Below are 24,122 nucleotides of genomic sequence, written 5' to 3'. Positions count from 1 at the left end.
AGGCAATATGGCGCCCGTGTAGCCAGTTGGACCAGCACACATACCCACATCCGGCTTCCCTCCCGCAGACATCGCCAATTGTGTCTGTAGGGACACCCGACCAAGCCAGACGTAACACGGGGATTGAAACCAGCGAGCCCTGTGTTGATAGGCAACGGAAAAGACCGCCACACCACCCGTACGCCCCTATTTTTTTTCTTAACATTTATGATGGTGTCAACCTAATCAAGGAGGATGACATTCTGAAAGAGATGGAGAGAAGAGACCAAAATAACATCTATAGCAATTTATTTTATTTACTGAATTCTGTTCAATAATATAACAGTTAAGTTCATTACACAACATTTACTTAAAATAATTTTTACTTGAAGAAGAGGGGTGTGTATATTTTTGTATTTCGCCAAATCCTTTTCTGCTCATGTAGAATGGCGTAACAATGACTTCCTCTTGAATATATACGGTTGAAAAAAATGAGTGACTCTTTCTGACATCACAGATAGCATAGACACATGGAGTGGCAAGGACTGGAAAGAAATGATGATTTTGAACTTAAGGTCAGGTCATTCTAGGTTTTAGGTATTATTTATTTATTTTATTGTTTATTTATTTGTATATTATTTATTTATTTATTTCTAGCAGTGCGTATATAGAATAATTTGAATGATGGCCCCAGAATCTCCATCTGATGTTCATTATGAATTCAGTGGTGGTGTCCGATATCAGAAATTTTTGTCTCAGAGGAAAAGAAGTGCTGAGGTGTGGAAGCAAACAGTGCAAGTGAAAATGGTCTACACAGGAGACTCCACTGCTGTATCTGTATACGTCTGATTCAGTGGTCAGCCTTCCTCAAGCCGCGGCCCATGAGGCAGGCGAACAAGGTCAGCACCATCTTTGGTTTCACTTCCACCAGGTCATCGGGCAGTGCATACACACGTGCTCCAATTTTTCGGGCCACTGAGATTGCATACCTGGGAGAGAGACAGACAGACGTGGACAGATAACACAAGTAGACAAAGACAAACAGATTAGGGTGGGTGTGGGAGATTTCCTTACGTTTCGCTACTAATTGGTTGTGGAATTTGAATTTAAATTGCCATCTGGTTAGGGACTTGTCTTTTACTTAGCATTGTTGAGTTTGTCTGCATCACTCAGCTCCCCTCTCTTCACCATGTCCTGCTTAACCGCATTGGGAGCGATGGTGTCAATCAGGTCAATCACTGGCAGACTGGTACTGATGAGTTTATCCTGCAAAGGAAATTAAAGGGTTGAAAACACACACATGTAACCAACCAGGCGTGTGTATCTGTGCTTGCACATTCACACGCAAACAAACTCAAGGGCATACACACATGCCAAGTATTTAGTAGAGATATTAAAGATGCTGAGCAAACAGACAGGCACAAAAATACACATATACACATACAAACAGAGGCAACCAAACATGGTGAATATTTAACAACCTGTCAATACCGTACAAAGGGCAGAAATAAAATGTAGGGGAGAGACTATGCCAAGTGTATGAGGAGCCGTATGTGACATAAATCAAATTTGCCTATATATAAATAAAAACACTTTTTTTTCCAGAAACCATAAATGGTGTTGATAAAAGTGCTCAAGAAATGCGGAGCGGAATATCAATATAGATGTAGGAAAAAAAACTTTTAATACATAGCAGCACAAGCTTGTTTCGCGCATTGCGCACTCATCAGCCCATCAGCCACCAATGTGTGTATATATATATATAGAGAGAGAGAGAGAGAGAGAGAGAGAGAGAGAGAGAGAGAGAGAGAGAGAGAGAGAGAGAGAGAGAGAGATAGTACTGAAAACCTCTCACAAATACTTCTGGAATCACCTCGCATACCCAACTGAACATCAACCTCTCTTAAATATTACTGAATTTCCCTCACACACATGCGTGTGTGTAGTGGTGCACTACTCTGAAGTCGACTCTGACTCCCACCATTGGAGTCCATGGAATTTTAATTAAGAAAGAGATTTAATCCACCAAAATGCAGTTCACTCACTTTGAGGGGCTGATGAATGAAGAAAATTAGAGAGGGAGAAGGTTGGATGACGTGGGGATAGTGAATCAGGATTAGTAAGGGGGATTAGTAAGGAGGAAGTGAGGGCAGCTATGAAGAAGATGAAGAGTGGAAAGGCGGTTGGTCCAGATGACATACCTGTGGAGGCATGGAGGTGTTTAGGAGAGATGGCAGTGGGGTTTGTAACTAGATTGTTTAACACAATCTTGGAAAGTGAGAGGAAGCCTGAGGAGTGGAGAAGAAGTATACTGGTACCAATTTTCAAGAATAAGGGTGATGTGCAGAGCTGTAGTAACTGCAGAGGTATAAAGTTGATCAGCCACATTATGAAGATATGGGAAAGAGTAATAGAAGCTAGGTTAAGAGGAGAGGTGATGATTAGCGAGCAGCAGTATGGTTTCATGCCACGAAAGAGCACCACAGATGTGATGTTTGCTTTGGGAATGTTGATTGAGAAGTATAGAGAAGGCCAGAAGGAGTTACATTGTGTCTTTGTGGATATAGAGAAAGCATATGACAGGGTGCCGAGAAAGGAGGTGTGGTATTGTATGAGGAAGTCAGAAGTGGCAGAGAAGTAGTATGTAAGAGTGGTGCAGGATATGGATGAGGGCAGTGTGACAGTGGTGAGGTGTGCGGTTGGAATGAATTGACGGGTTCAAGGTGGAGGTGGGATTACATCAAGGATCGGTTCTGAGCCCCTTCTTGTTTGCAATGGTGATGGACAGGTTGACGGATGAGATCAGGCAGGAGTCTCCGTGGACTATGATGTTTGCAGATGACATTGTGATCTGTAGTGAGAGTAGGAAGCAGGTTGAAGAGAGCCTGGAGAAGTGGAGGTATGCACTGGAGAGAAGAGGAATGAAAGTCAGTAGGAGCAAGACAGAAAACATGCGTGAATGAGGGGGGGGGGGACAATGGAATGGTGAGGATTGCAAGGAGTAGAGGTGAGGATGGTGGATGAGTTTAAATACTTGAGGTAAAATGTTCACAGTAACGGGGAGCATGGAAGAGATGTGAAAAAGAGTGCAGGCAGGGTGGAGTGGGTGGAGAAGTCAAGTCAATTTTATTTGTATAGCCCAATATCACAAATTACAAATTTGCTTCAAGGGGCTTTACAGCAACACAACATCCTGTCCTTAGACCCTCGCATCAGATAAGGAACTACTCCCTAAAAATGTCTTTAACAGGGAGAAAAAAACAGGAAGAAACCTGTGTGAAACCTGGAGAAGAGTGTCAGGAGTGATTTGCGACAGAAGGGTACCAGCAAGAGTTAAAGGGAAAGTTTACAAGTTGGTAGTGAGACCAGCTATTTGTATGGTTTGGAGATGGTGGCACTGATGAAAAGAGAGGAGGCGGAGCTGGAGGTGGCAGAATTGAAGTTGCTAAGATTTTCATTGGGAGTGATGAAGAAGGTCAGAATTAGGAAAGAGTTTATTAATAGGGACAGCTCACGTTGGACGGTTTGTAGACAAAGCAACAGAGGCAAGATTGAGATGGTTGGACATGCGCAGAGGAAGGATGCTGGTTATACTGGGAGGAGGATGCTGAATATGGAGCTGCCAGGCAAGAGGAAAAGAGGAAAACCAAAGAGGAGGTTCATGGATGTGGTGAGAGAGGACATGCAGGTGGCTGGCATGACATAGGAAGATGCAGAGGACAGGAAGAGATGGAAATGGATGATCTGCTGTAGTGACCCTTAAAGGGAGCAGCCAAAAGTAGTCGTAGATGGAAGAGGTTTTCAATGGTGTATGTGAGAGGTTTTCAGTATTATATGAGACAGGTTTTATTTTCAGTAGATATGTGAGAATGTTTCAGAACTGTATGTGAGAGAGAAGTTTGAATTAGGTCCCATACGGCTTCTCATACAGATACCAATCTCTCTCTCTCTCTCTCTCTCTCTCTCTCTCTCTCTCTCTCTCTCTCTCTCTCTCTCTCTCTCTATATATATATATATATATATATACACTACCGTTCAAAAGTTTGGGATCAAATTGAAATGTCCATATTTTTGAAGGAAAAGCACTGTACTTTTCAATGAAGATAACTTTAAACTAGTCTTAACTTTAAAGAAATACACTCTATACATTGCTAATGTGGTAAATGACTATTCTAGCTGCAAATGTCTGGTTTTTGGTGCAATATCTACATAGGTGTATAGAGGCCCATTTCAAGCAACTATCACTCCAGTGTTCTAATGGTACAATGTGTTTGCTCATTGGCTCAGAAGGCTAATTGATGATTAGAAAACCCTTGTGCAATCATGTTCACACATCTGAAAACAGTTTAGCTCGTTACAGAAGCTACAAAACTGACCTTCCTTTGAGCAGATTGAGTTTCTGGAGCATCACATTTGTGGGGTCAATTAAACGCTCAAAATGGCCAGAAAAAGAGAACTTTCATCTGAAACTCGACAGTCTATTCTTGTTCTTAGAAATGAAGGCTATTCCATGCGAGAAATTGCTAAGAAATTGAAGATTTCCTACACCGGTGTGTACTACTCTCTTCAGAGGACAGCACAAACAGGCTCTAACCAGAGTAGAAAAAGAAGTGGGAGGCCGCGTTGCACAACTGAGCAAGAAGATAAGTACATTAGAGTCTCTAGTTTGAGAAACAGACGCCTCACAGGTCCCCAACTGGCATCTTCATTAAATAGTACCCGCAAAACACCAGTGTCAACATGTACAGTGAAGAGGCGGCTGCGGGATTCTGGGCTTCAGGGCAGAGTGGCAAAGAAAAAGCCATATCTGAGACTGACCAATAAAAGAAAAAGATTAAGATGGGCAAAAGAACACAGACATTGGACAGAGGAAGACTGGAAAAAAGTGTTGTGGACGGATGAATCCAAGTTTGAGGTGTTTGGATCACAAAGAAGAACGTTTGTGAGACGCAGAACAAATGAAAAGATGCTGGAAGAATGCCTGACGCCATCTGTTAAGCATGGTGGAGGTAATGTGATGGTCTGGGGTTGCTTTGGTGCTGGTAAGGTGGGAGATTTGTACAGGGTAAAAGGGATTCTGAATAAGGAAGGCTATCACTCCATTTTGCAACGCCATGCCATACCCAGTGGACAGCGCTTGATTGGAGCCAATTTCATCGTACAACAGGACAATGACCCTAAACACACCTCCAAATTGTGCAAGAACTATTTAGAGCAGAAGCAGGCAGCTGGTATTCTATCGGTAATGGAGTGGCCAGCGCAGTCACCAGATCTGAACCCCATTGAGCTGTTGTGGGAGCAGCTTGACCGTATGGTACGCAAGAAGTGCCCATCCAACCAATCCAACTTGTGGGAGCTGCTTCTGGAAGCGTGGGGTGCAATTTCTCCAGATTACCTCAACAAATTAACAGCTAGAATGCCAAAGGTCTGCAATGCTGTAATTGCTGCAAATGGAGGATTCTTTGACGAAAGCAAAGTTTGATGTAAAAAAAATCTTATTTCAAATACAAATCATTATTTCTAACCTTGTCAATGTCTTGACTCTATTTTCTATTCATTTCACAACATATGGTGGTGAATAAGTGTGACTTTTCATGGAAAACACAAAATTGTTTGGGTGATCCCAAACTTTTGAACGGTAGTGTATATATACACATATATACATATCTCACAAACACACACCTTGAAGCTGCTGATCTGTGTGTTTTTGCGTCCATGGCTCAGGGTGGAGTTGACCCAGTTGAGGATGATCTGATCTCCAACCTTCTCTCCATCCCCCAGATCTGACAGCACCAGCACTGTGTACCTGGAGACACATGCAAGGAAAAGACAGAAAAAAAGGAAACAGACAAGGGAATGAGATGTAACAAAAAGGGCAGTCAACGCAAGGAGCAATGATGGGGAAATGCCCTGCTGTTATTTTCTCTTTCAGTTCACATCTCCTTCAGTTTAATCCCTTCAGGGTTTGGAGTTCTAAATTCAAATAGTGACCAACTTGACTGGGGTCTAGTGCACAGTCTATTAAAAAATGGGAACTTGTTGTTCTATTATCTGCAAATAAATTGCAGTTTCAGACTTGATTTTGAAGTGAATTGACCCTGGCCGGGCGGGCGTGTTTACCTCCTCATCAGTTGCCAGATCAGCGCCAGTGTGTGCATGGTGCTTCCCTCATTCAGGTTTTCTCCACCGATGCCCACCAGAGAGAACCGTGCCTGTGTCCTCCCCAGCTCCACAGCATAGTTACAGTTCTCCAGCTATTGCATGTGCAGGAAAGCATGTTTTTCAGTCAATTTTCTTTTATTAACATTCAACTTTTCTCATGTTTCCCATGTCTTTTGTGTGTGTGTGTGTGTGTGTGTGTGTGTGTGTGTTTGACGGTTTTTACATGTGCATGTATACGTGTGTGTGCATCCGTTTTGTGAGTACATCAGAATCAGAAACTTTTTTTAAACGAAGTAAGTTTGCACATAAGAAGAAATTTGCTTGTTTTTAAACTGACATGGAACACATCAGATGCCATACAATATTCAAAAATGGTAATATGTCTAAATATGCAACAGCTGTGTGTATATATGTGTGTGTGTGTGTGTGAACATGTGTGTATACCTTCTTCATGTTAGCCCCCAGAGTTGGGTAGGGAGGTCTGTTGACTCTCTTCCAGTCCACAGGCACATTAACTTTCTCATAGAGCTGAAAAATCACCAAGGCATCACACAGGTCACTGTAAAAAAAACAAAACAACAACAACCAAATAGACTCAAATCAGCAAATACAAACTACAGAGTAACATACATTGCTTTCAAGAACCCGATTCCAAATGAGGGTCAGAAAGTTAAGGTAATAAATTGTAAAATAAATAAATAATAATATATATACACATATCTATATATCTATATATACATATATATAAATAGCTGTTAAGAATAATGTCAGATTTATTCATATTAGAGTTCATAGATGTGATACCGAGCCGGCCCAAGGCATAAGTGAACTAAGCGGTCGCTTAGGGCCCCCGAAGAGCGCTTGAAATGTCAAACACGACAGACAGGTTGCTAAATATATATATTTTTGTGTGTGTGATATATCATATCAGTAGTAATCACCAAAAAACGAAAACTAAATATTTTGATATCATGTTGTTAACCGACTGAAAAATTAATGCTACTGGTTTAATCATTTCCACTGCCTATGTCAGAGCTGGGGTCAGGTTCATGTGCATTATAACTGTAAGCAAGTACATCGCAACAGTATGTCACCTAAAAGGGTTTATCCGTCTGGAGCAGAGAAGCGCTGTTCATTGTATGTCATTATTTAAGTTTCTATTTAATTTATTTAATATTGTCTTGTTTTTGCATTTGCATTTTATGTAAGAAAATAATTTATTTTTTTGTTACTGTTCAGCACTTTTGCACAGTTCAAAAGCAATTAAAATAGTTAACTTGTTCAGTAAATGCATTGTCTGCTGGTTCTGAAAATTTGGGTCCCTTTAAAAAAAAAAGTTTGAAAATCGATGCTTTACAAAAGCAGTGAATCAGATTGCAGATGCAGGGAAACAACTTGTTGTAATAATCGAAAGCATGTTTAAATACAGGGCAATCTAGAGAACAAACCAGGAGAGGAACCAAGTGTGCACACAACCAGAAAAAAATATTTAGGTGCAAGACAAAAAATTTGGAAAACGTATTACAGAAGAGTGAGGTCGGCACACTGAAATGCTCTCAATAATTATTTTATCTCTTAACTCATTAACGTTTCGATCTATCAGCTCTTCCTCACGTATACAGTGTCTTATAATCTAGATAATGGCAACGAACTCCGTGTAGATATAACGCATGAAAAAACAGTTGATGATTGTTCAAAAATTCCATAATTTATGCCCAACTGTCGAATTGCATATTTCGATAGAATTTGGAGGCATAGCAATACAAAAGTAATTGTGATTAACCAGATCACGTGACTGGATTTAAATCATACAGCAGATTACAGCAATGATAGTTTTGAAATGGCAGTGACTAATCTGTTACAGACAACCACAATCACCACACTGACATTTCGAACGTAAACAACAAGGTTTATGATGCTGATGTGCAGCATCAGCAGTAATGTGGACGTTGTACCGGACCGTTGCGGTGAAGAGGGAACTGAGCCAGAAGGCAAAGCTCGCAGTTTACCAGTCAGTCTTTATTCCAACCCTCACCAATGGTCATGAGCTTTGGGTAGTGACTGAAAGGGTGAGATCGCGGAAACAAGCAGCTGAAATGACTTTCCACCGTAGGGTGTAGTACCCACTTGAACACTACCCACATGTGAGTCTTCAATATGTCTGTTTTGTAAGGTTTTTTGTAGAGACAACTTCCTTTAGAGCATGGGTCTCAAACTCGCAGCCCGCGGGCCAATTGCGGCCTGCGGGACGTTATTTTGTGGCCCCCTACTTGACATCAAAGTTTAGTGTTAGTGCGGCCCGCGCTTGCCCTGGGCTTTTACTTTTCACTTATGAGCTACCATAGCGCAGGCTCATGACAGCTTCCGGTGTCGCGTTTGTTGTCAAGTCATGGTGCGTTCCCGTTACGTTGGAGGTTGTAAATTGGAACGACTCGGATTTCCGACTTCCAGTTGAAATGTCCAACTCAGAGCTCAGAAAGTCCGACTTCCGAGCACAACTTGAACGCACCATAATGGGCAGCGCGAATTAGCAACGGTTGAAACTTGGTTGAAACTTGATTCCGGAGCGACACCAAGTGGAAGGAAAATATATCCTGTCAGCAAGCCCCAGTTATGTCTTTCTCAAAACCTGCCGTGAAGAGAAAAGTTGGTGACGAGCACAGACAATTTCAGGAAAAGTGGGAGACGGCATATTTTTTTGTTGAGCACAGAGGCAGCCCGACGTGTCTTATATGCACCGAGAAAGTTACGGTGCACAAGGAAGACAACATCAGACATCATTACTCGACTAGACATGCTGATGATGAGTATACAAAATACCAGGGAGATGAGAGAGAGAAACGGGTCGTCAATCTTAAAACATGTTTACTGAAGCGACAAGATTTCTTCAAGAAAGCTAGCAAAGATAATGATGCAGCAGTCGAAGCTAGCTATGTGGTGAGTGAGATGATTGCTAAGTCGGGAAAGCCATTCAAAGAAGAGTTTGTTAAAAAGTGCATGTTACAGGCTGCAAGTATAGTCTGTCCGGAAAAGAAGGGTCAGTTTAGCAACATCAGCCTTTCAGCCAACACAGTGGCAGAGCGCATTTCTGACCTGTCAGGTAACATATATGATCAACTGCGTGAGAAAGCTTAACGTTTCTGTGCATACTCAGTCGCTCTTGATGAGAGCACAGACATCATTGACACTGCGCAGCTCGCAATCTATGTCCGTGGTGTTGACGACAGTTTTGAAGTGATGGAGGAGTTGCTCACAGTGATTCCAATGCATGGCCAGACCACCTCTCAGGAGATATTCCGCCAGCTGTGTGATGCCATTGTGGATGCAGGTTTGCCATGGAAGAGGTTTGCTGGAATAACAACCGACGGAGCGCCATCAATGACAGGGAGGAGAAATGGAGTGGTGGCACTTGTTCAAAAAAAACTGGAAGAGGAGGGTGTGGAGGAGGCCATTGCTCTGCACTGCATTATCCATCAGCAGGCCCTTTGCAGCAAATGCCTGAAGTTTGACAATGTGATGTCTGTCGTTGTGAAATGCATCAACCATATCAGATCCAGGGGTTTAAAGCACCGGGAGTTCTGCGCCTTTTTGGAGGAAATAGAGTCAGCATATGAGGATGTGCTCTACTTCACTGAGGTACGTTGGCTCAGCAGGGGAAACATCTTGAAGAGGTTTTTTGAGTTGAGAGCAGAAGTGAAAGCCTTCATGGATAAGGCTGGGATGGCTGTTCCTGTGCTAAGTGATCCCAAATGGCTCATGGACTTAGCTTTCCTTGTTGACATCACACATGAGCTGAATGTACTGAACAAGAAATTACAAAACCAGGGGCAGCTTGTCAGTGCTGCCTATGACAACGTGAGATCATTCTCCACAAAACTTGTGTTATGGAAAGCCCAGCTCTCTCAGACAAACCTCTGCCATTTCCCAGCATGCAAGGCACTCATGGATGCAGGCACACCATTCAGTGGTGAGAAGTATGCCGATGCCATTGTGAAGCTACAAGAGCAATTTGATCACAGGTTTGCAGAGTTCAAGACACACAGAGCCACTTTTCAAATTTTTGCTGACCTCTTCTCCTTTGATGTGCAAGATGCTCCTCCTGTGCTTCAAATGGAGCTCAATGAGCTTATTTGATAGCTTGTTTGTTTTTGTTGTTTTGTTTTGTTTTTTTTAGCTTATTAGCTTATTAGTATTCCATCTTGTCATAACAGAACCTGGTGTCCCCTTTTTGTCTCACACTGTTCGTTTTTGTTCCTGCACTTGTACTGTTACCTGTCTTGTTTTGATCACCTGTATATATATATATAAAAAAAAAAGATTGAGAACATTGGATCGGTTGTACTTTTTTTTTTGGAATACTTGCGGCCCAGCCTCACCCGAACTCTACCTCCAGCGGCCCCCAGGTAAGTTGAGTTTGAGACCCCTGCTTTAGAGTGTCTCGTGAAGCAAACGGGCTCTGTGATTTTAGGTTTAGAGAGTTGAACAGAGATCAAAACCGCAGGCTCCACAGCTATATGTTCAAACATATGACTACCCGAAGACAAAGTGCACAAGATGACTACAAAATATAACATTTTAAGACATACAGTGCCAGGGTGCTGATCTCTCCCCCTTCTCACCAAGGTTATATGTTTGCAGCCTTCTTTCTTTCTGCTTCTCTGTGCAGACTTACAGACTGTCTGTCTCTACACCTTGAAAGCTTAGTGCAGGACTTCTCTGTTTCTTAAAACACATGCATATCTAGACATGTGTTCATGCCATCACATTGGTGTCTATTCTCTAAAGATCTTCAATTAAATGACTTGTCATCAGAATGTACTTTTGAGATATGTCTCTGAGAACAGAAAAGCGACTGAACGGTGTTGTGATTCCGTCTTTTCTTCAGCTGTTTGTGTTTTCGCTTTTGTATTTTAAAATAGACCATTATTTATCTAAATACATAACCCAATATATAATTACATGTTTGTCTCAGACAAACATGTAATTATGGTAACGATCAAGCATGGACATAATATTGTCGGTGGTGGGAGAATCAAATTCTGCTTAGGGCCCCATAAAGCCTTGGGCCGGCTCTGATGTGATATATTGGACTCAGTGTCAAATTCCCCCGGCTGCTGCCAGAGGGTGACAGTGTTATTTTCATGCCGTGTTTTTGTTGTGTTCTCTCTGTCTCTCTCTCTCCCTCGCACGTGCTCTCTCTCTCTCCTCTCTCCCTCCCTCTCGCTCTCTCTTGTGATTAAAGTGTACACTGCAGTTATTATATTTAGTTTATGTTAGTGAAGTACAGTACTTTCACATAGTGAACGTAATAATATATATTTGAGAAATTGTTCATTAAAATTTTACGATATAGTTTCTGAAGGTATTTTGAAAGTTGTAAAAAATTATTGAAGCTAAGTAAGTATTTGCTCACCTCAAAATCCACCTAATTCACTCATCAACTAATTCCCCACTGGCTAACTGATACATGTAGAAGACTTTAAAAGATTGTGGTTTTACTGGGCAGCACTCAGGTGTGAATATATTTATCTGTATGAAAGTGAATTAGGCAAGTCAGGTGTGTGTATTCAACTCATTATTTATAAAGAATAATTGACTGAGTGTGTGTGCTTGCATTTGCTGTGCTCCATCTTTATGTAGCTCCAGGCACCCGTACCTGCACAATACACTACAGTCTTGTCCCAATGACCACTGAACACTTTATTCGATGGTTGTTAGTAAACTGCCTTGCTCGAGGTCAGTTTGATGGCAGGTGAGGTGTGGAGGAAGAGGGGAGCACTTCCTCTGCAATTTTTCCAAGTGAATTTTCCCAGCCACCCCAAATAATTGAACCAGCAACCTTCCTGTCACATAGGAACTTAAAGCCTTTTTCCCTCTCTACCCTCTTGTTTTTTGTTACCCATGACAGATTATTTGCTGGATTAATACATTTTCAAGGAATAATCTGTAACAACTGTTATCCAAGTATTTCATATTCCTTAAGTTCCCCTCCCCTCCCATCAGAGCACAAAAGTTTAACTGGTGCCATACCAGTACAGGTGGTTGACATATGGAGACACGCCCAGGGAGTTCATCCAGTTTCTAAATGTTTTCTCCTCTCTGGACTCTCCTAAAAAGACAAAGAAAGTGGATAGAGTGGAGTTATATGTAAGATATTGAAAATGTTCTATTGCGCAAAGTTTTGAATATATTTCAAGTTTACTGATCTGACAGTTACTTTATGAAATTTGTTCAGATATTTGATCCAACTGTCAGATTGTCAAACCACACAAACAAGGGTAGGCAGAACATGCAAATTCCACAAAAATATATCCTTAACACAAAGTGTCTCACAAAGCTTATGTCTATGTACAGACGGGTGACAAATTAAAAGAAAAACCTCAATGGTTGACCCCTACAGTGAGGGAGTCTGGGGGTTCTGTTATACTGTGGGGGGCATTTTCCTGTGATTCTTTGGGTCCACTTAAGGGAAGGGTCACTGCAAATCAATACAAAGTTCTGAGTGATCACCTTTACCCTATGATGAGATATTTCTATCCTGATGGGAGTGGTCTCTTCCACAATGACAATACCCACATCCACAGGGCAAGAGGGGTCACTAAATGGTTTGATGAGCATGAAAATTATCTAAATCATTTGCTATATCCTTTGCAGTCACCAGATCTCAACACCTATGGGAGATTTTGGACTGATGTCTTAGACAGCGCTCTCCCCCGCCATCATCAAAACATAAAATGAGAGAATATCTTTTGGAGAAACGGTGTTCCATCCCTCCAGTAGAGTTCAGAGACTTGTAGAATCTATGACAAGGAGCTTTGAAGCTGTTCTGGAAGTTCGTGGTGGCCCAAAACCTCACTAAGACACTTTATGTAGGTTTTTCCTTTAATTTTTCACCCACCTGTGTGTTTGTGTGTGTGTGTGTGTGTGTGTGTGTGTGTGTGTGTGTGTTTGTGTGTCTCACCCTCTATGAGCACAGTCTCTGTGCCGTTGATCTGGGATGTGTGCAGAGCAGGGTACATGTTGAACAGGTTGGCTACAAAGGCCATGTTGAGTTTGCTGTTTCCAGATGTGACGTCATGTGGAGACACAAACTGCCTGCAGTCCAGTCTGGCTGCCTGACACAGCATCAACTCAGCTCTATGCTCCAAATCAGGCTCCTATACAGAGACGGCCATATGCATACCACAGAGGGAAAGAGAGACAGACAGACAGACAGACAGGTAAACATGTGCTAAGGTATATCAAGATTTATAATTCTTTGAAGGCGGGGTTAATTAATTAATTAATTAATCTCGGCTAATTTAACTAATAACGACTAATACTGTATGTGTTTGCAGAAAACCCGAAAAGCCTCATAACAAAAATATATCATCCAAAACCAAAATATACCTCCCCTGAAAACAAACATTTATCCATTCATTATTTCCTCATGCATTCATTCTTGAATTTCTTTTTTTTTTTTTCCCCTGCCCCTTTTCTCCCCAATTGTACTTGGCCAATTACCCCACTCTTCTGAGCTGTCCCGGTCTTTGCTCCACCCCCCCTGCCGATCTGGGGAGGGCTGCAGACTAAAACATGCCTCCTCCAATACATGTGGAGTCGCCAGCCGCTTCTCCTCACCTGACAGTGAGGAGTTTTGCCAGGGGGACATAGCACATGGGAGGATCACGCTATTCCCCCCCCCCCAAACAGCTGCCCCGACCGAACAGAGGAGGCGCTAGTGCAGCGACCAGGACACATATCCACATCCGGCTTCCCACCCGCAGACACAACCAATTGTGTCTGTAGGGATGCCCGACCAAGCCAGAGGTAACATGGGGATTCAAACCGGCAATCCCTGTGTTGGTAGGCAATGGAATAGTCTGTCATGCCACCCGGACATCCCCCATTCTTGAATTTCTAATAGTTAATATTGACCATTTTTATGACATCGGTCTCTCACTCATGACCAGTGAGTTGAGAAATGATGAAGAAAATTATGATGTGCTAAAAATACAACATACTCACGTTGAGGCTGCTCATATCTATGTTGATACTCCTTTCATCTTCTCCCTCTCCTTTGGGAGAGATTTGGTCCAGCAGGTAGAAATAGGCCTGCGAGTCCTACAATACAGTAAACAAGAGTACTTTTTTTTAAATAATATTCTTTCTAGTGATTTTGCCTCCTTGAGATAGGATGGTAGAACTTGGCTAGAAAGAGAGCGAGAGAGAGAGAGAGGAGAAAGCAAGGGAGGGAAAGAGAGGGAGAGGAGAGAAAGCAAGAGAGGGAAAGAGAGGGCGAGATCCATACAGCAAATCAAGAGTTATGAGTGTAACTAAGATTCTGTGAATTCTGGATGACTGCCAGAGATGGTATGTAATATCTGGATATGCCTTGCAGGCATGCACTTGAGGTCGAGACATAATACCAACAAAGTCTCACATGTAACCTGGGTGATGCAAGCAACCCGATAAAGGGGCCTGGCACCTAGCAGTCATCTCCTACAGAATCTTCTCGTCAAGATTCCAAGTGACAATGAACTCTGGTGGTCATCCAGAATTCATAGAACCTTAGTTACATTCATAATTCTCATTTCATTCTTCATGTCCACCAGTGATGGGTTGGGAATACCTGCGTGACCCATACCAAAAATGTCACAAGGAATCTGCATTTACTGTGCCTCAGTTACAGGCTAAAGAAGCAGACAAGACTGCTGTTTCTACAGGATGAGAGGCAGCCACATTAACTTTGTAGAAGCTGGTAAAGATACAAGAAGCCCAACTAGCTCCAGCACAGATGTCACTCAATGGAACCCTTGCAGGGTGCAAGGCAGCCCAAGAAGTGGAGCCACCCCTGGTTGAATGACATTTCACAGGGGGGACCTAGAGTCCCCTGAGCCTGTATGGTATCGACAACCCAGTTTGAGATTCTCTGTTTAGACAAGGCACAACTCTTCCTGTGCTCTCCATAAACAAATAGCACACCAGACTTACGGAACACAGCTGACACATCTATATGTACTGCCTGAGAGTTTGAATAGGACAAAGTAGGCTGGAATTAGGATGCAGTTCCTCCGCCACTGGCTGCAGGGCAAAAACTGCCAAATTGAGAGGCTGATTGATGTGAAAAGCTCAAAGCCTCTTAGGAAGAAATGAGGCCATATGATAACTCCAGACCCATCAGAATTCCAGTGCAAATAGTCCCTGGCAACAGACAGGGCATGAAGCTCACCAACTCAGTTTGCAGATACAACAGCAAGGAGAAAGGCAGTCTTACCAGACAGCCATCTGAGGTCAGCCCATTTCAGGGGCTCAAACAGTGGGAAAAATAAAGTTTCTCGGATGACAGGCAAATCCCATGAAGGCACCCGTGCAACATGTGGGGACCACAATCGGAGAACACCTTTCAGAAAACGGCTCACCAGAGGATGTGACCCTACAGGTTGATCATCCACCAAAACATGTCGAGCCGAGACGACAACAACATACACCTTAATAGTAGAGACCGAGAGCCCCTTACCCAGCAACATCTGTAAATATTTGAGCAATATTTACAGAGCAATGCTTTGGGGCCATGTGTTGATCCTTCCACCAACTGGAAGAGTTTCTACCAGTTGGCATACAGCACCCTAGTTGAGGATGGTCTGGACCACAGCCTGATCGCAAGAACTCAGTAGTGAGCCTGACCCCTCAGGGGCCAAACATTCAAGATTCAAAATTACTTTATTTGTCCCTAGGGAAATGTGTCTTGGACATAAAGGCTGCCACATAAAAATACATTCATTATAGTGCCATAATACATACAATGCATAAAGTGCATAGCACAGACAAGTGCAGACATAAAGTGCATTCAAAATATGTGGAACACAGCCCATTATTTCACACCCTCCTATTGTCCTGAGTTTAGGAGATTCAATGATGGAGGGAGGAAAGAGTTTTTATACCTGTTCAGGTATCTTTTGCTGTACTTAATTGGAACCCAATAACATCTACCTGATGGGTGCAGTTTGTATTCTCAATACGGGACATGAGAGGGGTCAGCGATAATTTTCCTAGCTTTTTTAACCACTGTCTTCTCAAAGAGCATTTGGAGGGAGGGATGCTCCCTCATCCCCATCAATTATACTGCTGCGTGGACCAGTCTGTTTATTTGTGCTTTTAATTTAACTGATACGTTACCAAACCAAGCTGAAATTCCGTAATGTAATATATTCTCTATCAAAGCATGATATAATAAAATCATTACCCTCTGTCCAACCCCAATCACCCTGAGTCTGCATAAAAAGTAGAGTCACTGTTGGATCCTAGTGCATACAGAATTCACATGGCCATTCCAAGACAGATTACAGTCAATACGTACACCCAAGTATATAAGAATGAACCTGGGGAATACAAGTGTTATGGTTCAGTAGTGGAGAATAATCCCCCAGATGTCCTGGATCAAAAATGATTTCTTCTGTTTTAGTGTTTACAATGAGATGGTGGTTATCACACCATTGCACAAACTTCTCAACCTCTAAACTAAAGCCAGAAATGCCAGTGTCTGTATCCATAAGTTTCAAGATGGCAGATAACAATAAAAATTCTGATGACTGCTTGTACAATCATTTGTATATAATGTAAACAGAATGAGAGAACTCACACATCCTTGAGGAATGACCGTGTAAATGACTTGAGACTCAGATAATGTCTGGTTCACTCAGACCTTCTGGGTTCTGTTGATCAAAAAGGAGTGATATCACCTGATGATATATGGGTTAACAGACATCTGTCTGAACTTACTGAGAAGACTGTGTGGCTGCAGGGTAAAAAAAAAGAAGAAAAAAAAGTGCAAAAGCAAAGCTGAAGTATACAAACAGCAGTCTGACATAGGCCTTGGGGTTTTCAAGTGTATTATGGTTAGTATTGCATCAGCAGACCTTGGTTGCACTTGGTCCTAATTCCTGAAAGCAAGCCTCTTGCATTTGATACAATCCTTGACATCCTTAGTCATGTTAGGATACTGTTTTATTGTCTTTTGAAGTATCACAGCACCCACACAGAAGTTGATATCAGCTGTGGTTACTTCTGAGGATTTGTTCAAATCAGATTCATAGAAGATGTCCCAGTCTGTGCTCAAGTAACACCCCTTCAGAGTTTCAATACTGTCAGTGGACCAGACTTTTAACAGTTTTGACAGAAGGTTTGCGCCTCTTAAAGACTGAACGGTAGATGGGAATGAGCTGAACAGTGTTGAGATCAGAATTGGACAGCAGTGGTTTGGCTCTAGCTGTATATGCTTCTGGATACTTCCATAGCATTTGTCAAGAATTTTACCATTTCTAATGTCACATTTAATATACTTTTCAAACCCAGGTAAAGACATTTCAAGTTTACAATGGTTGAAATCCCCCAAAATGAGCATGGGGGCATCTGGTGTACATTGGAACTGTCTATGTACACAGTCCACCACTTGGGCTGCAGCTCTCTTTGCGTTTACATTTGGGGGCACATAAACAGCACAAATCACAATGTTCCAAAACTCCCTCGGCAGGAAGAATGGCCTGAGAATCAAGCATAACAGCTCAACATCCAGGTTACAGATAGTCTCTCATTTGGTGTATTGCCTACCCCCCCCCCCCCCGTCTTACCCGACTCAGAACTCCTATCAGAACATGCCAGGGAAAAGCCATCCAACTCATCAAGTGAGCTAGAAATGTTCTGATGCAGTCAAGTTTCTGTAAAACCATGATACATGAGTCACGGTACTCATAGCAGGTTCTGGTGTAAATAATAATAATAATAAATCAAACTTATATAGCGCTTTTCTAACACTCACCGTCGCTTTACAATAAAGTAAAGCTTGAGTTTGTCCATCTTACTCCTCAGGGAGCACGTATTACACAGGATCATCAATGGAAAGGGTGGCCTATTACCTCTTCTTCTGAGCTTCTGTCTTACTCCCCTCAATTACCCTTCCACCATTGTCTCCGCAGCCTTTCCCCATTCATGGACTGGTTCTCTCACCATCAGTACCTCCGTGGTCTTTGTAGTTCCTCAGGCAGGTCGGCAAAAAGCTGTATTCTTGCTCTGCTGGAGGTTTGACGTGACAAGAGCATTTCGCTGTCGTAAACGCGTGTTTCTTGGTTGTTTCCTGTGGAATGTTGTTGTTTGACCGTGGCTTACTGTGAAAAGCAGCAAAAGCAGCGAGATCTCCAAAAACTCGGCATTTCACAGCGTTACATAACGTTAATACACAAACAGAAATGAAACAAGGATGTATTAATTGCTCAATCACAATTAAAACATGTGCCCTATGACCAGTGTCTCAACCTGGGCTGAGTGATTATGTAGAAGTCTGTCTCGGAAGAGCCCACAAGTCAGACTGTGTCAGTGTCTACTGGACTAACATTCTAAGTAATGGGCGTACATCTCTCTCTCTTTGTTTTTAATTTATTTCTGATTTTTTCCCTTTTCTCCCAATTTAGTGGCCAATCGATGCCAATTTTTAGTTCAAACACCCACCCTCGTACTGCACGTACTCGCCAACTGCATCTCTCCGGCCGGCAGTCTGAAAGGAGACACCTCGCCACTTCCGTGACAAGGCAAATCCAGGCCAAACTACTTTTTCCGACACACACAGAGATGCATTCATGTGACGAACACAAGCCCGACTCTGCCCCCCTCCCGAATACAGCGTTGCCAATTATTGCTGCTTCATCGAGTTCGGCCATAGTCAGATCTGATGAGACCGGGGCGCGAACCCTGGTCCCCAGTGGGCAACTGCATCGACACAAAGCCGATGCTTAGACCGCTACACCACCGCGGACTCATACATCTCTTTTTGACTCTCGCACTAATGGCCTCCACATCAAAGAGAAGTTTGACACTCCAGTGCTTCACCATTGTTTTCCAAGATATACCGAGACAAATGACCCGTTTGATGAAACAGATAGTCTTGGTAAGGGAGTTTTTCAGTGAACGCTACATGAAGACAACAGATCTGGGTGTGATCCTGGACGACCAACTGTTGTTTGCTGAAAACGTTGCATTGGTTGCTCGCTCCTGCAGATTTCTCCTCTAAAACATCAGGAGGATTCGCCCATTCCTCACCGACGAGATGGCACAGGTGCTCATCCAGGCTGTGGTCATCTCCCGGCTGGACTACGGCAACTCCTTCCTTGCTGGCGCCCCGGCATCGGCCATCAGACCTCTGGAGCTTGTTCAGAAAGCTGAAGCTCGTCTGGTGTTCAACCGCCCTAAGTTCTCCCACACAACTCCCCTTCTCATGTCCCTACACTGGCTCCCAGTAGCTGCTCGCATCCAGTTTAAGACTGGTGCTAGCCTACAGGGCAGTGAAAAGAACAGCTCCTTCCTATCTCCAGGCCATGGTCAAGCCCTACACCCCCGCCCGACCACTTCGCTCTGCTGCCTCAGGACGCCTGGTTGCCCCGTCGCTCAGAGGCCCCTGCTGCGGATCGACCCGGTCACGCCTCTTTTCTGTCCTGGCCCCACAGTGGTGTAATGAACTCCCCACTGATGTCAGGACAGCAGAGTCGCTGCCCATCTTTCGGCACAGGTTGAAAACTCACCTCTTCAAGAACTACTACCCTGTTACTTGTTCTTAGCACTTACTGTATTCACTCATTTAAAAAAAAAAATCTTTCTTGAACTTTTACTGTAGCACTGGTTTTGCTCTTAGATGCTTGTTTAGATGCACTTATGACCTCTGATGACTAGTAGTTCTCCTGATTTCCTACGTTAAATGCACTTATTGTAAGTCGCTTTGGATAAAAGCGTTGGCTAAATGACTGTAATGTAATGTAATGTAAAGACAAGCCTGCCATGTCTGTGGAAGATAAAACCTTTCTGGAAATAATGGACAGGGAAGTCTTCATGGATGACTCAAACAGTTGGGTGGCGCCACTACCATTCAGAGAATCAAGGCGAAAACCCCCCAACAATAGAGCACAAGCAGTTAAATGTCTTATGACATTATGCCGCATGCTTGAAAAAAGGCCATGAAGGAACACATTGTCATGTTCATGCAGAAGCTCTTCGAGTCAGGTCACGGTGAACCAGCCCCACCACTCAACAGAGAGCAAGAGTGTTGGTACATACCAATCTTTGGATTTTCTCATCCATATAAGCCTGTTCATCTCCAGTGCCAAGCATGACATCATCTCCCTTAATGACGTCTGTGCCTGAAAGCCAAAGACCTCAGAGGGTCACTGACAACAGTCCCTCTGACCTCGTTGAAATTTGGGGGCTGATGCCTGAACTGGATACTGTATTCCTTGGAAAGAGTTGATAACACCCAAGGGTCCAAAATCAAGGCCTCCCAGTGCGGGGAGAAATGGCTGGTGCCTGGACTTTGGGAGTCAATCTCGACTCCCTTGACAGTTGGGAGGCTTGGGGGTTTGGTTGGTACATGTTTGGGTATCCTATCCCTTGGTGTCCGAAAGGCAAGCTGTGGAGGGACCCATTAGAGTTCACCCTGCTGAAAAGAGAGGCCTCTGGCTCTCAAGGGACTCTTGAGTGCTGGCTACAGGGCGAAGAGTGCCGGTGTGTCTTGGTTTAATCAAAGGTGCCCGGTGTAAGTCAGCAAACTGTTGCCTGACTTTGTTCACTTTCGCACTATGCCCCAAGGCCAGTTGGGCTGCAGGCCCAAACATCTGGCCTGGAATGACAGGTAGGGTCCAAAGTGTCTTCCTGCACCCCTCTGTCAAGGGGGACCGGGCAAGCCACACTTGGCACTGGGCCAAAGTCAAAGTGGACATCAGTCTGACAAGCTCTCTGGTCATGAAGGTAAAATGCCTGGAGCAAAGCATCACTCAGGCTCTGTGTCGAGGCATCAACTCCAGCAGTCTGGAGGGTCTGTGACAGAGCTAGAACGAGGTGGGAAAGAGAGTTTCCAATACATCCCATCTGGGCTGCTATATCATAGCTCTTGGTAAGGAGGTCATCAGTGATTCTACACTGCAGGTGTAGATAACGGGCATCTGGTGTAAGGGCTTCATCCGGAGATACTATCAGAAAAACACAGGAGGCATCAATGGCAGCCATTTGGTCTAGACCATATTGGGTGGGGTCCTTCATAGCAGCCAAAGTCCTGCAGTCACTCGATAGGTGGAGGAAAGCCTTGGGGTTTGGCCAGCACCGTTGAAGTTCATCAATGTATGGGACAGGGGGTGGAACCCTGTAGGCAGATGGTTGTGGAGTGCGCTTGAAAAATGCACAAGAGGGAGCAGTCTCTTCAGGGGCAGCATCCAGACCAAGCCATGCTTTAGCCAACTGAATGACTGTGGAATGACCAGCCTAAGCATCCTTCAGGGAATCTGCCCCTGACCCATGAGAACCTGTCACCATGGAGAGGGGGGATTCCCTCTCTAGTTCCTCCTGTTCTACTGCTTCCTTATCAGTAAAAAGATTCCCTGAGGCCGCAATAGATAGTGCATCCTCATCATGTTGGCTACCAACAGAGAGTGAAATCGCTAGGTCATCACTCTCATCATAGGCCTGGAGTGATGACTCTGAAACAGTAGTGATGGTAGTAGCAGAGGAACCGCCAGGCTGTAAATTAAGAAGAAGGGCCTTAATCTGGTCAAACTTAGAGGCCAATGTGTCCAATTTAAGAGCCAAAGGTTCATCACACTTCTGTTTCTTCTTAGTGTTGGAGGCGTCACCCTGTGTGTACCTGTAATGCTTATAACCTGAAGGGGGGCTGAATACAAGCATCCCTGAAGGAGGTAAGCCAGCCTCACCAATGCTTACTGTCAGACCAGACCAACCTCACGGTCCTCTCTGCTAACAGCATGTAGCTGCAATTAGTGCAAGAATCACCTGTCAGTACCTACCTTAGGTGTTCGATCAATCAATCAATCAAGTTGCATTGTTTATAGCGCTTCTCTAGCTGCAACAGCCACTCAAACTCGATGAATGAATGCCTTTAATTGTCATTGCACAGCTGTACAACGAAATTAAGTGCAACTCCCCAGTGGTAAAAATATATATATATACAAATAGTCAAAATATAAATAGACTCACATTGCAGCACAATCAACATATAATGTATGAGTAAGTGTAAAAATAAGTGTAATATCTATTACACTAGATAAATAGTCTGTATCGCATTAACCCGAGTCAGCATATTTTTTTGCACATGCCTAATGTACAGATGTTATTGCACAGTTTCAGGATATTATTGCAACCTCTGAGCTGGTTAACATAGTTCAGTCCTTTAATGGCACTTGGGTAGAAATTGTTCAAAAGTCTGGCAGTACGGGTCTTGAACAACCGGTTCTCAGCACCTCCCTGAGGGCTGCAGAGTGAAAAGGTGGTTGCCTGTGTGAAATGAGTCCTTGATTATGTTTGTGGTCCGACGTAGGCAGGGGGATCTGTATATGTCCTCAAGTGAAGGTAGCTGTGTGCCAATGGTTTTCTGTGCTGACTTAAACACTCTCTGCAGAGCTTTCTTATCAGCCACAGCGCAACTGGCATACCACACTAAGATGCCATAAGTGAGTATGCTTTCTATGGAGCAGTGATAGAAGGGCACTAGCAGCAGCTGGGACAAATTAGCTCTCTTCAGTGTCCTTAGAAAGTAAAGCCGCTGCTGTGCTTTCTTCACTAGGGAAGTTGTATTGACAGTCCATGTGAGGTCCTGGGAGATGTGTGTGCCAAGGAATTTGAAGCTGGTGAATTTGAAGGAATTTGATGCCAAGGCATGATGGACATCTGTCATGGCCTTCCTCTGGACTGAGAGGGACCAAGCAGGAATTACAAACAGAGAGTATAATTGACTTCAGGAAAGAGTTTCTGTATAACAATCTAATTTCTAACTTTGCTCAGTCCACATTGTGATACTCTATCAACCTCCTGACCCTGACTCAACATTTCTTGAAGAATTTGGAGAATTTATCTCAGGTCTTGTTACTCATTCTGATGAGATTCTAATTCTTGATGATTTCAATATTCATCTGAATGAGGCTGCTGATCCTCTTAGTAAAGCCTTTCTGGCGCCTGTTGATACTTTTGCGTTTGCTCAGTTTGTTCAAGGGTTGACTCACTGCAGTGGTAACACCCTTGATTTGGTTTTATCTAAAGGGATAGCTGTTTCTGATATGAATGTCTTGCCAAAAATATCTGCTGTGTCAAATCATTTTCTCACTAAATTTGAAGCATTATTGGATTGTCCTGTTAATGTCAGCACAGATGTAACTCCCATTCCCTACATTGGTCCGTCCACCATAGCTGCATTTGGCCAGCAGCTACTTGAAGTCTTGGCTACTTTCACTGTAGAAACTGACTCTGTTGAAAATTTCACTAGTGACTCAAATGTGGCCCTCTCCTCGATTCAGTTGCACCTCTCACTACAAGAGTTAAGCGACTAAAGAGGCCTACACCCTGATTTAATGACGAGACACGTACTCTTATGCGGGCCTGCAGGAGCCTGGAACGTAAATGGCGAAAATCAAAATTGGAAGTTTTTTACCTATCATGGCATGAGTGTTTATTGAAATACAAATGTGCTTTATCTGCTGCAAAAGCAGTGTATCTCTCTCACTTAATCAATATGAATAAGTATAATCCCAGATTTCTCTTTGACACTGTATAAAAATTTACTAAAAAGCAGCTGTCTATTCTCACCATTCACGGCCCATGAGTTTCTTGAGTTTTTCTGCAGTAAGGTTGATGAGGTCATAAATAAAATTAGTTCTTCAACTCCAGCTACTCCTGCAGATCCTGTTTTACTAAATTCATATCTATACAATGATTCACTGATAGTCCCTGTTATTACAGCTTTTGAGACCCTCTCTCTTGAATCTTTGACTAAGCTTGTGTCAGCTTCTAAACCAACTTCACCCTTTACCAGCAAAATTTTTTAAAGACCTCTGGCCTTTCCTGGGACCTACAGTGCTAGACATTGTTAATTTATCACTTACTACTGGCACTGTTCCCAGCAGTTTTAAGGCGGCTGTGATCACATCTCTACCTAAGGAACCACACCTCGATCCAGGGTC

General features: G+C 43.3%; 1 protein-coding gene across 1 annotated transcript in view; it reads right to left on the bottom strand.

The window, feature by feature from the left end:
* Positions 1–279: 279 nt before the first annotated feature.
* Positions 280–24,122, bottom strand: part of pls1 (plastin 1 (I isoform)) — a 31,789-nt gene continuing 7,946 nt past the window's right edge. The window contains exons 9-16 of the mRNA XM_056295851.1: positions 14,149–14,244; positions 13,103–13,298; positions 12,172–12,250; positions 6,586–6,700; positions 6,100–6,233; positions 5,662–5,785; positions 1,121–1,245; positions 280–968 (exon numbers count right to left, since the gene is read on the bottom strand). Coding sequence (XP_056151826.1) covers positions 830–968; positions 1,121–1,245; positions 5,662–5,785; positions 6,100–6,233; positions 6,586–6,700; positions 12,172–12,250; positions 13,103–13,298; positions 14,149–14,244 — 1,008 coding nt within the window. The 3' untranslated portion in view covers positions 280–829. The remainder of the gene's footprint in view (positions 969–1,120; positions 1,246–5,661; positions 5,786–6,099; positions 6,234–6,585; positions 6,701–12,171; positions 12,251–13,102; positions 13,299–14,148; positions 14,245–24,122) is intronic.

This window comes from Lampris incognitus, chromosome 16 (genome assembly GCF_029633865.1).
Source record: "Lampris incognitus isolate fLamInc1 chromosome 16, fLamInc1.hap2, whole genome shotgun sequence".
NCBI classification, from domain to species: domain Eukaryota; kingdom Metazoa; phylum Chordata; class Actinopteri; order Lampriformes; family Lampridae; genus Lampris; species Lampris incognitus.
This window is presented reverse-complemented; position numbering and strand designations above follow the sequence as displayed.